The sequence below is a fragment of the Terrapene carolina genome, unplaced genomic scaffold, assembly GCF_002925995.2.
Source record: "Terrapene carolina triunguis isolate 2854851 unplaced genomic scaffold, T_m_triunguis-2.0 Scaffold105, whole genome shotgun sequence".
NCBI lineage: Eukaryota > Metazoa > Chordata > Testudines > Emydidae > Terrapene > Terrapene triunguis.
This window is the reverse complement of record NW_020664456.1, coordinates 309,527-322,695: the sequence shown is the minus strand read 5'-3', so window position 1 is coordinate 322,695 and position 13,169 is coordinate 309,527. Positions and strand designations below refer to the sequence as shown.

General features: G+C 38.0%; 1 protein-coding gene across 1 annotated transcript in view; it reads right to left on the bottom strand.

Moving 5' to 3' along the window:
- Positions 1-13,169, bottom strand: part of LOC113406567 (FAS-associated factor 1) — a 323,445-nt gene that overhangs the window by 77,713 nt on the left and 232,563 nt on the right. Inside the window, exon 13 of the mRNA XM_026651889.2 lies at positions 8,360-8,514. Coding sequence (XP_026507674.1) covers positions 8,360-8,514 — 155 coding nt within the window. The remainder of the gene's footprint in view (positions 1-8,359; positions 8,515-13,169) is intronic.

Here is a 13,169-nt window from a genome sequence, read left to right as displayed (position 1 = left end):
ACAAACCATAGAGAAAATGACAAACTTGCCTGGTGTTTGGGAACCTTTATTTTTAAAACATTAATTAGACTCTTGACCTGGCTGATTCTAGTGACTAGCACTGTATTGCTTTTAAAGGATATTAAACAAAATGTTGCAAAAAGAATAGGTAGGTTTGACAAAACCGCATAAAAAGCTTGAGTGTGCACTGAAAGTCTTAATGCCCAAAGAACAAGTCCATCTGGTTTGCAAGCTACCTATACAGAATCTATATTCACTCCCTGGGAAGCAGTCAGAAATTAACAATGATTGAGTCCAGAACACACAGACCCCACACCTGCAGTATATGTGTTGGAGGATCAAATTTGGACTGGAGAGCTAGAGTATTATGGTCAACTGGTCTTTATCCAGGCATGCATCATTCATTAGGTTAGTACTAAGAGTCAGCAACTGTGAATATGGCTAATCCTTGATGATGGAAATTGCAGGTGAGGACAACCTGCTGTTGAGAAGTGCTTTAGTCAATTAACTCTTTCCTAAGATTCAGCAAAGTGAAAAACTATCATTTGAACATTAAGACTAACAAGCACCTGTCAGCACAACTGAGAAAAGTTGGCAATGTCTTGAAATATTTCACCCAAGGGCTTGGGTTCAAAAGCTAAGAAGCTAACAGACACTCTAGTTGCTTGTTTTATGTGTTTGCTCATGCATTATATATACATACACACTAGCGGGAGTAACTTTTATTTGGCACTACCTTAACCTGGGCATTTTTAGTGTAGTTTTAACATTCTCCCAAAGAAGTTGCTTTTATATAGTGTGTGTATGTGCATATGTATTGTGTGTATAGATGTACATATACACCACTAAAAAAAACGAGGAGTACTCGTGGCACCTTAGAGACTAACAAATTTATTTGGGCATAAGCTTTCGTGGGCTACAGCCCACTTCATCAGATGCATGCAGTTGAAAATACAGTAGGAAGAGATATATATATATTCTCACACACACAGAACATGAAAAAATGGGTGTTGCCATACCAACTCTAACAATTAAGGTGGACTATTATCAGCAGGAGGAAAAAAAAACCTTTGTAGTGATAAGCAGGATGGCCCATTTCAAACAAATACATTACTGGGTTCATTCATCACACACACACACACACACACACACACACACACACACACACAGTTATTCAGGTTGCAAAGTCAAGCATCTGATAGCTGGGAAATCCCAGATTTACGGTTGTTCATGCAACCTTCACTGTGTCCCCTTGTGCGTCTATGCAGGAAGCAGAGATCCTATAGCTAAAGTATTTTGTAATCATGTAATTAAAGACCTCATCATAATGAATACATACATGGGGGAACAAGTCAGATTGCATAGACAACTATATATCTGGCTTTTCCTAATTTGTGAGTGCCTGACTTTACAACCTAAACCTTTTAACTTATATTTTTATATGTAATATCCTAGAAACCCTAGGATATTACATATAAAAGTAAAAATCTAAGTTAAAAGGTTTAGATTGTAAAGTCAGGCACTCACAAATTACGAAAAGGAAAAGGAAAAAGGAAAAAGTTAAAACAAAATGTATTGGGTACAACTTTAACAGCTCCCTCATCATACATCATCAGCAGGGTTTGAACCCTAAACTTTCAGTACTGCAGCACAGACTTATACTATTTTAGCTATTTCAGCTGGCAGCTGGAGAAGGCAGTTATTCCAGAAGGGCAGTGTATGGTCTGGTGGTACCATATGCTGGATCCAGGAGAGTCGTTGGGAGTACTCTGGCCTGCCTGTCTCTTTCCCCCACCCATCTGGTTCCTGTTCCATGTGGTGCCACCAGAGTGGGGGGCGGGCTGCTGTGGCCATGCACTGGGTCCCTGTGGTGTGGTCAGAGCTTTCTCTTGCCATCACTGCTACAGCTACACTGACAGGTGTTCCCAGTGCAGTACATGTTGCTGCTGTTTTGGCTGTGGCATGGTCCCAGGTCTTCAGAATATTAATAGTCAGTTATTGATTTGCCATAAGAAACACAAGTGACAAAGAGAAATGGTAATTTTTAACAGTTTATAACTCAGCCAAACCTGAATGGAATTTAATAGGGCAAGTGCAAGTCATGTCGCTAGCCCTGGGGCTTTGTCTCTGCTGAATTTCAAAGACCTCCTGCAAACAATGGAGGTGTTAGGGCTTCGCAAAAAGAAAGAAAGGAAAAGAAAAAAAAGATGATCTTTATAATGGAGAGCATTAAACAAGCTAAATACAAGGGTTACCATCGTTCTTTCTGCAATAATGCATGAGCACATACAGCAATGTATGAAAAACACACTTGAAAAAACATCTTTAATGAAAACATTGAGAATGGTTGAAAAATTCCCAAGTTCAGATAATATCAAATAAAGTTTATTCCTCTAATTGACATATACTCCACTGCACCTGCAGCTGGGTGCCCAGACTTGTATCTGGAATACAGTGCATTGACAGACATCTAGTCTCCTTAGCCCCATGCCATGATGGAGGAAGGTTGCATCCTCTCCTCTGACCGTCCTATTGAATTACACCCTCATGGTGGACCCTCCCCAAGCCATCTAATTCCAAGGACAGCAAGGACATTTTAACATCTCTTTGTCTTTCTTTAGTTTTTCTTCTGGGCTCAGTCTGAGCTTCCTAGCAGTTTCTGATACTAGCTGAATTTTGCTGCAGTAAACAAGTGACATTACTATAGATCACCTGCTCCAGGGCATGACACATGATTGGTTCATCTTGTTAGCCCATGGGATTAAGTGAACTTGCTTGGCCTTGGACAATATAGGTAAATACTGAAAGGGGAGGGAAGCCAATGACAGTAGAGGATGACTGTAGGTTCCTCATCCCAACTGCTGCTAGGATCTAGTATTACTCTTATGTATTATCTTGCTAAGGTCAGTTGTATATTCTGTTGTTGTAGCCATGTTGCTCCCAGGATATTAGCGAGACAAGGTGGTTGAGGTAATATCTCTATTGGACCAACCTCTGTTGGTAAAAGAGACAAGCTACACTGAGCTCTTCTTCAGGTCATAACTCAGCTCAGTATAGTTCGAAAGCTTATCTCTTTTACCAACAGAAGTTGATCCAATAAAAGATATTACCTCACCCACTTTGACTCAGTTGTATCTCTTGGCATTTATAAATAAACTGGTGCCTGTACTCAGCAATCCCAGTCCTAACGAGTAGTTGCATATTTAAACATAGAATTCAGGAAATGGAAAAGCTAACGTTATAATAGCAGCATTAACTGATCCACAAAGCACATATACAATATTTTTGATAACTGAACTGTTACATTTATACCTTAGCATATACAGTCAATCTACCTTTTGTTTTAATTTGTCATTTCACCAACAGCAAAATGTTTTCATTCTAGGGTTAAGATGATTGCCCCACTGACATGTCAAATAAATAGTATTTTTTGTTTGTTACTATCATTAGGCTTGACAAAGCCCTGGCTGGGATGATTTAGTTGGGGATTGGTCCTGCTTTGAGCAGGGGGTTGGACTAGATGATCTCCTGAGGTCCCTTCCAACCCTGATATTCTATGATTCTATGATTAGTACCAAAAATCAACTAAAATGACTTAACAGCTGACACCTAAACTCTAACTCACAAATAAGAAAGTTACCAAAAAATTAACTCACTGAACATTAAAATACAGGGAATAAGAAATCTCTTCCTGGGGGATTCTTGTACAATAAAGTAAAAATACTAGGTTTTTCTCCTAAATTAAGTTACCTATTTTATTACATCAGTTATTTTATACTTTTCATTCTGGTTCTTTTATTCCAATGCTTTTACCATTTATGAGACATTTTTTAGCCTATTTCAGCCAAATAAAACAACAAAAACAATCAGAACTTGCAGCATTTACTTAAAGTGATTGCTCACTAACCTGTAAAACTTGTATTAGAGACAAGCAGCCTTGAAAGTCAAAATGGAACATCTAGTTTACTGTATTAATTATAACGGTCCTCCTATTTGAGAGCATAGCAGTCCACATGTAGGTGTAGCTTGAAAACTTTTTAGATATAAAAAATACATCTCATAGTCATAGTGCTAATTAACTGGCATGATTTCTTGTGTCATTGAGAGCAGTACTGATCACCAAACACTTGGGCTTACAAACTCAGTTCCTGCTTTTGTTCCTGCTGAAGTCATTTGAAAACTCCCACTGACATACTTCAGTGGTTGCTGAGTTGATGGGGCCAATAGGGTCGAATCCTGCAAGGTGTTGAGCACTGCTGGATTAAGGCAATGCAAGGCTTGAGGCATATCAGAACTGATTGAAAAATGTTGTTAGAAAATGGTGAAAAATCTCAACATTTTGAAGCTGTTTCCGTTTCATAGGGCTCAACATGGATGCCTTTTAAACAATATTTTAAATCTAAACCATTACTGAAACACTTTTCTGATGATGAATAGACATCCATACTATGACTTCTGACTAGAGTTCATTGAAAAAAATAATAAGTAGGGCTCTACCAAATTCACGGCCATGAAAAACACGTCACGCACCGTGAAATCTGGTCTCCCACCATGAAATCTCATCTTCTGTGTCTCTATACTATACAGATTTCACAGGGAAGACCAGTGTTTCTCAAATTGGGAGTCCTGACCCAAAAGGAAGTTGGAGAGGGGGGTCACAAGGTTATTTTAGGGGTGGTGTCACGGTTTTGCCACCCTTACTTCTGTGCTGACTTCAGAGCTGGGCGGCCGGAGAGTGGCGGGTGTTGGCTGGGTGCCCAGCTCTGAAGGCAGTGCCCTGCCAGCAGCAGTGCAGAAGTAAGGGTGGCAATGCCACACCATGCCGCCTTTACTTCTGCGCTGCTGGTGGTGGCAGCTCTGCTTTCAGAGCGGGGCTCCCGGCCAGCAGCTGCCGCTCTCCAGGTGCCCAGTTCTGAAGGCAGTGCCGCCACCAGCAGCAGTGCAGAAGTAAGGGTAGCAGTACTGCAACCTCCCTTACAATAACCTTGCGACCCCCTCAACTCCTTTTTGGGTCAGGACCCCTACAATTACAACACCATGACATTTCAGATTTAAATAGGTGAAATCATGAAATTTACGATTTTTAAAATCCCATGACTGTGAAATTGACCAAAATGGACCGAGAATTTGGTAGGGCTCTAATTACATAAGGTTATTTCAACACTTTAAAAAATGTTTTTAATTGAAAAGGTCATTGTTGCTAAGGAAAGATTGTGGCAATATACTTTTTTTCTTATTAGCTGAGAACACTTTTGATTCTCTCTCTCTCTCTCTCTCACACACACACACACACACACACACACACACAGGCCCACACGCCTGTTTTCTTGAACATCAGAAGTTACTATATCGTGAAGTTATCCCATTGATAGAGCTAAATACAATATGTTGGGCTGCTATGCCTTAGAGTCAAAAATTGTGAGATCTCTGTATGCTACCAATAGCTGTGACCATTAACAACATAACATGCTCAGTCCTCATAAAACAGGCAACTGGCTGTATTGTGACTCGATTATGTTGTAGGCCCTCATCCTGCAATGGAACCTGCTAGCACAGGACTTTATGCCCGTGAGGGATCCCTATTTACTCCACTGGGACTCTGCATAGGATTACCAGTCCATGCCAGTGGCTCCAACCTTTAAACGGCGTGAAAACAGCAGAAAACAGAAAATCAGAGTATCTCAGGAGAGGCTACATCATTTTCTGTCTAGATGGGGAAAGAAATTATCCTTAGCAGACAGCCTCTCTCTCTTTGCCAAATTACTCACAGTACAACAGTGAAAGCTTTCCTTTTACTGCAGTATAGTACTCCTGGTTTGAGATGTCCCACAGAATTCCATTCCATCTGTCAGGATGTATAAAATAAACGGGACTGATTCTCCTCTGCATCACACTAGTTTTATACTCATGCAGCTCCACTGGCATCAATGGAATTACTCCTGAATTAAACTGGCATAAGAGAAGTAGGTCCATATTCTTTTTTCCCTTCTGCTTGAAGATTTAAGTATAATTGTAGAGATGCACAATAAAATTAGATCAATGTCCACTGTTGTTTCATTGAGAAACATTTTGTATATAATTTATCGTTATCCAAGTTTAGTAGTTAAACAATGATGCTAATGAGTATTTATTTATTTATTTATTTATTTATGGCAATGCCCACCGCATACTGGGCACTTTCCAAACAGAGAAAGAGGCATAGTTCCTGCCCCAAGAAGCTCATAACCTAAAAAGTAAGATGTAACATTATATATAAACAATGAATCATGCTATTTTGTGCTAACGTGTCTTGTTTACCCCTTACTAATTTTTAACCTCACTGTTAATATGACCATTTCTTTGTTGTAAGATGTTACCAGAAAGCAAAAAGAGAAGGCTTAAGAATCCTATCATACAACACAATCAGTGACTAGATTCACTGAGAATAGCTATAAAGCCTTAAACAAGCCCTTTATTTTGTGTTTTAAAAGTGTCATAAGGAGTTAATAGGACACAGCTGTACAGGCTCTTTCTAACAAGCAGCTTCTGTCGCTTTGGTCACCACAGGTGTCTCTGTAACCTGCAAACTCTTATTACTAGTGTATCAAAGTTGTGCTACTTAATAGACTTCTTTAGTAAAACACAACAAAGCAATTACATGGCTGTTGATTGTCAGTCATAAAAAACTCCCTCAAACACAGTTTTTCAAAAGAAACTACACTGCAATTTTTTGTCATTGTAAAATAAAAGAAACTAGTGAATTAAATGGAGAACAGAACAATATAACAGCAGGTAGTCAACCGAACTTCGCCACTACAGATGGTTTAGAAATAGTGTTTCCTTTTACATCTAGTTGGGGGATAAAAGAAAAGGAGGAGGCTTCTTACTGCCAATGAATGGCAATACCAAAAGATTTAGCCAAGTCTCCAGTCTCTGTATTTGGCCTCATGAAAGACCCTAGATGCTTCATTTTTATCTGTGTTTGGCATTGCTTTTTTCAGCACCTTTAACTAAGTGTGATTAATACAATGATGTCATTAAAACAAATAAAAGGAATTAAAAGGATGGGAGGCTTTTGCAACACTGAAGATATTCAAGGTTAAGTTAAGATACCCTGTGAAACAGATCACAATGGTTTGTTTTTTAAAAGAGTAAATTACTGCACAAGAATATTGCTCTGTTTTACTCTGACACCCTTCATCTAAAGAAAAACTAACACAGTTTACAAGTTTGAGGAATAAGAATGGATAAAGTCTATATTCAGAAATCCAATTACTACTGAGCCACAGGGCAACAGGAACACAAATCTGGATGATTTGTAATTGTTCAATAATAATTTGAATTAGGTAACAACAATGAAGTTGCCCTTAAGTGAATTAATTTAACCTCTTTTGTTCACAAAACAGCACATTATTTTTGCATTAACACACCCAAAATAGCATCATGGCAAGTGACAGTCATATGTGCACTTCAAACATGATGAAATGAAGTCCACATTAGAAACTCAAACAGGCCTGACTTTAAAACCTTCATCATTTTTACAGACATCATGATCAACAGACCAAATAAACATATCCCAACATCTACAGGACGGAATTGTTTTTATATTAAGATATGAATGGATTGCTGACTATGTGCAAGTGAATCTGTGGTATAAGTCAAATACATCAATCAGTTTGTGGTAGAATTAAATCTATTATCTACCTAGCTGACGTGGCCTACAAAGCACTTCCTTAAAATTATTATTTTTGTTAGACACCGTTTAACAAATTAATAAATGTTAAATTTGCATTGTGATTTTTGATCACTACCAAAAAATATTTTTGACAGGAGAATTGTTTTGTTCATATCAGTCATATGAATTGTTCCCTTTATAATTTGTTTTATAATTATTTTTTTAAAATAGCTTCTATTTAAGATGATAATTTTTCCAATTGCAATAACAAAAATAATTCTGACAGGGCCCCCAGGTAGTTAATTAATATAATCACCTCTCACTGTCAATCAATTGGTGTTGCTCATTCATTGCGGCAGTTCAAAACAAAAATCTTAAAAATATGTTTATAGTGCTCTAGTGCTTGCAAAGGAAGATGCAAGAAAATAAATTAAATCTGCAATGAAAGAAACAGTAAATAATTTCCCAAACTCTATAACAACAGTGAGTGATCTTATAATGAGAACAAAGAGAGACTCAGATTCTCAGCTGGTGTAAACTGGCACAGCTCCATTGACTTCACTGGAGCTAGGCTGACTTAGACTAGAGAACACAGAATGGATTTTTTTATTTAAATAGACACCAAGAAACAAAACATTTGTTACACAGACATGGCAAGCTTCCTTGAAACAAAAGCAGCTCAGTTCACAACTCAAACTGTATTACCTTGCTCGGTTTGCTTCTTTTGTCATATCCCATGCCCAGGTTATGAAGTTCTGACTCAGATATGAAACAATAGATTCAGCACAAAGCATTTGTGAGCAGAACACATTGGTTAGTACGCTTTCATCATGGTGGAGGTAGATAGCAAGAAGCTTTCTCTGCAAAGACAGGAGAAAATACTGATCAGTGAAAACACCTGTCTAAGAAGTCTGTTTAGTAACTTAAAATTGCTACCGTAGGTTTGTGTGTTAGTGCGCACAAGACTGTCTACAGTGCGAGGCTGACTCTCAACATAAACAAATGTTCTGATTCAGCTGTTTCATACAGTTTAGTAACATGGAAAGAAAAATGGAATTCTAGCAATTAAAGTCAAACTACCCTCTATCCCCCCAAATCCACTCAAATATTTTTAATCCAAATAGTCAACATTCTCTTTCAAAATCCAAGTAAAGGCCCAAAAGTGATTTTTTCTTCTTATTTCCAAAAAGTGATTTGGGATATCCTTAAAGTAGATTAATATTAAAGATATACATTTTAACACAAGAAATAAAAAGCTTATTTAAACAAAAGTACCTGCAGTAAACATTTGACAGCCTCCTGAAAAATGCATACCAAGGAACATCCATTTCACATTTAGTTCTGAGAATGAGCTAACTATTTTTGGCTTGCTGCACAGTAAAGACAATATTGAATACAGTTCTCATTTACCAAAACCATGCCTTTTGTCACAACAAAGTAAATTGTAAACGTTCAGCTTAACAAAATGATAGTGAATTGTTGTTAGCCTGGCTGTTGCCATAAGAGAGCCAAGTTTGGAAACAATTATGTTTTCCCATTTTGCTGAAGACTAGACTACTTTAGAGATTATGTACTTGCAAGGGAGAGGATCACCTCTGCATAGTTCTTCGGAAACCAATATCTAAATCTGCAATGAAAGTAGCCAACAATGCAACTGTGCATCCTCCCCATAATATGGAGATGTAATGGCAGACACATGTCAGGAAGGGAAGTGACTGGTATATATGCGTGTACATAGGGGAAGAAGGTGGGGTGGGAATAATATAGGGAAAAAGATGATTAGGGGAAAGGACCATGTTCTGATATCTGGTATCTGAATAAATCAAAAACACAGTTTTCGAAAAGCAACAGAAAATAACCACAAAAATTAATGTTAGGGACATTATTTAAAAATACTGCTTAAACATCCATGCTGAGAAGGCAAGTGACAAGTATGGCAAATGGGTGAGTGTTTTTGCATATAATTTTTATAAAGGTAATTGAAAATCTATCCATACGAAGTAACATCTACGTAGGATATTGATCTGGTACCTTGCATTAATATATCAAGATATGTGGGTACAATTTTGGGGCAATTCATTTTTAGAAAAATCAGTATATTTATAACCTAGAACACTGGCTATGGGTAAAGTTTAGCAATGTCTGTTTAAACAAAAAGAAGAGTACATTTGAACATTAGACTTTGAGAAAGGGATTAGTAATATACATTAATGTTTGTCTGATTTAATTTAAATGTTCTTCAGAACCAAATACACATGTGCCAGGAAAGGCCATTAATAAGCCTAACATGCAGAGTTCCATATAAGTGCAGCCAACAGTGTTGACTGAAACTAAACTTGAAAATCCAGGGCACTAATGCACAATATCAAGCAATAAAACAGCATCTCTGTGGTGATATTTAATTTAAAAAGAAGAAAGAGACAGGGGAAGATCAGGCACTGTCTGTTTTTGAGGATCAGCCGTTCTGCATTTCAAAGCATCGATCCCTGCAATATCCAGGTTACTGTGCTAGAATCTCGACTATTATATAGCAGTTGTAAGAGAGGGAGGGCAAAGATGTGTTTACTCAGTGATTAGGGCCTTAGAATAAGCCTCTAGCTCCTAGAGAGACAACTCACCACTTATTCATTTGGGCCAATTCACAAAGCCTAGAAAGATTAAACATCCATGCTGGGAAGACAAGCGAATGCAGACGGTGAAAAAGAAATAAAAATTCTTTAAAAACTCTTAGATGACTTCATTATTTTTTCCACAAGGAAACTTTAGGAAAGTGTTTAGTTAGAGAAAAACCCACATTGACCTCTCTCTAAACCCTTAATCTTTCCTTTGTGGTGGCACTGCTTTGTGGTAAGCGGATGGCTTTGCTCTCCTCTTTTCACTGGGAGCTGATAAAAAAAGGCTCTTGAGAAACACTTTTAGTTCCAAAGAAACAACCCCATGAAACTGTTAAATATGAGATTCCATCCAACTGAATGTTCCAAAATATGTACAGTTTTAAGATTAAAAGATTACGGCCAAATTTTAGTAAACAAGACAGGCGCACAAACTTATGCACACAAACAACAGATGTCTACATTTGAACTACCTTATTTGTGGGTATAATTGTCATTTGCATCCAGATATCAGGTAGTTAGAGGGCTAAACTATCTTTTGTAACTTCAGTTGATTGCAGCTGTAAAATCATGGGCCCAAAAAACTTGCAGGCCACATTGAGGTTTACTGTTAGGATAACAGTAAAAAGAGGCAGTAGAAAGATAATTTAAATGATAGCAAATATACTTTAAAAAAAAAATCAAAACTAGTCATGTCCTGAGCATCCTTTGCTAGGAAAATGTATGTTGTTTTCATATTTTTTACAATGCACTTTTTAGTTCTTTTAATACACTAGGGCTGGGATTTCCAAAAATGCCAAAGGACCTGATTTTTAAAGGTTGATCTCAATGGGAGTTAGGTGCCTACGTGCTTTTGAAAATTACACTGTCTATCTGCATTTTTAGGTGCCTAAACCGCCTTTAAAAATCTGGCCCTAACCCTTTGTCTGCACTAGCAAGTGAAAGACAAAACTTCTGTTGTTCAGAGGTGTTAAGAAAACAAAACAAACAAAACAAAAAAACCAACAACAACAACACACACACCCCACCCCCCGAAAGACAAAAGTTTTGTCAACAACAAGCGCCGGTGTGAACAGTGTTTTGTCCTGCCGACAATGCTAACACCGCTTGTTGGGGGTGGAAGTTTTTTCGTTGACAGGAGAGCTCTCTCCTGTCAACAAACAGCACCTACACTGCACACCTTTTAGTGGCACAGCTGTGTTGCTGAAAGCTGCGTAGTGTAGACATAGCCTAAGGTGACTTAGGAGCACAAGTCTCATTGAAAGTTAAGGGATCTAAGTGACTCAGGCACTTTTCAAAAATCACATGCCTCAATTATAAATAGTTCCACCTGGGACTTTAGCTGGATAATAAGTTTTCTGCTACTCCCATTCCTATACCAGGTATTGAGGAAGATGAGAAGGAACAAAGCTCTCATTATGTTAATATTCCAAGAAGGCCTCAGTGATGGACCCTTTATCAGTGACACACTAGGGCAGCACGTAAGATGATTTTCAGTGGCACTCATACTGCCCGGGTCCTGGCCACCGGTCTGGGGGGCTCTGCATTTTAATTTAATTTTAAATGAAACTTCTTAAACATTTTAAAAACCTTATTTACTTTACATACAACAATAGTTTAGTTATATATTATAGACTTATACAAAGAGACCTTCTAAAAACGTTAAAATGTATTACTGGCAAGCGAAACCTTAAATTAGAGTGAATAAATGAAGATTCGGCATACCACTTATGAAAGGATGTCGACCCCTGCACTAGGGCTTCCATTAACAGACTTCTTGAGGTGTACTGGGCTTCTGCACACCAGTTTACTAGTCTTGACCATCAAAGTCTCAAGAACACTTACATTCCTGTGGCACTTGAGAAAAGTTCATTTCCTTTCCACTCTTATAGAAGGAATGAGGGAACCCCTGTCACTGGTGGTTTAGGTAGAAACAAACAAACAAACAAAAGAAATAGATCTTAAGGATGCTGAAATAGTGGACTATTCAGGGAATTGGCCTTTTACCTATATTTAAATCCAGCCTAGTCAGGTTTCTACTAGATACGTATCCACAGCTCAAAAACAAATATCACAATTAGCATTCTTCTTGACAGTCTCAGAGAGCCAAAAGACCAAATAGACATGTAGACTGAGCCACCAAATCACCTCAAGAGGTGATTCCCCTTATGGGTCTCAATTTAGACACCTTATCAGGGCAGAATAAAGTAGATTGAAATCCTATTTCACCCTCTCTTTTGCGGCCAAACAGATTATTTCAATCTCTAGACCAGCCAATCTAGAACTACTGTGGCCATAAAAAAGTCAGCATTTGCCATAAATTACAACACAGATGTATCTGAGATATCAGTTTTCCCTTATATTTAGAAAAAGGATTAAAAATTTGCCAGGTATCTAACCAGTCAGAGGATTAAACCTACTAGCCAGAAGTATATACACAAGACAAGTGTGTGAGTGTGTGTGTGTCCTACCAACAAGTGAGAACCATGTGCAGGATGCTGGTTAACAAGCGCAGCTAGCTCTGGAGCACGGAATTAATATAAATCTAGCCCAGTGTTCTATATGGCAGCTGTGAAACTAATCAGTTTTGTTCATTTCATTTTTCTGGTGCTGCTTGGGAAAGGTATGAGCATCAGGAGAAGCATCAGCTCTATCTGAAGGCTCAGAGCACTGCATCAGTTCACACTTAGAAAATTAAACTTTAGAACCATAAGGACAAGAAACTCAACAGTTTTTAAATCAAAACTTAAACTGCAGAAATCAGTACTTTAGGTTTCCACAGTCATCACGGAGAGCTTCCCACTAGTCATCAGTGAGTGGGCAAAAGGATTTTTTCAAATGTGGACACCAGAACTGGACATAATATTCCAGTAATCATCTCACTAATGCCATATATTGACTTG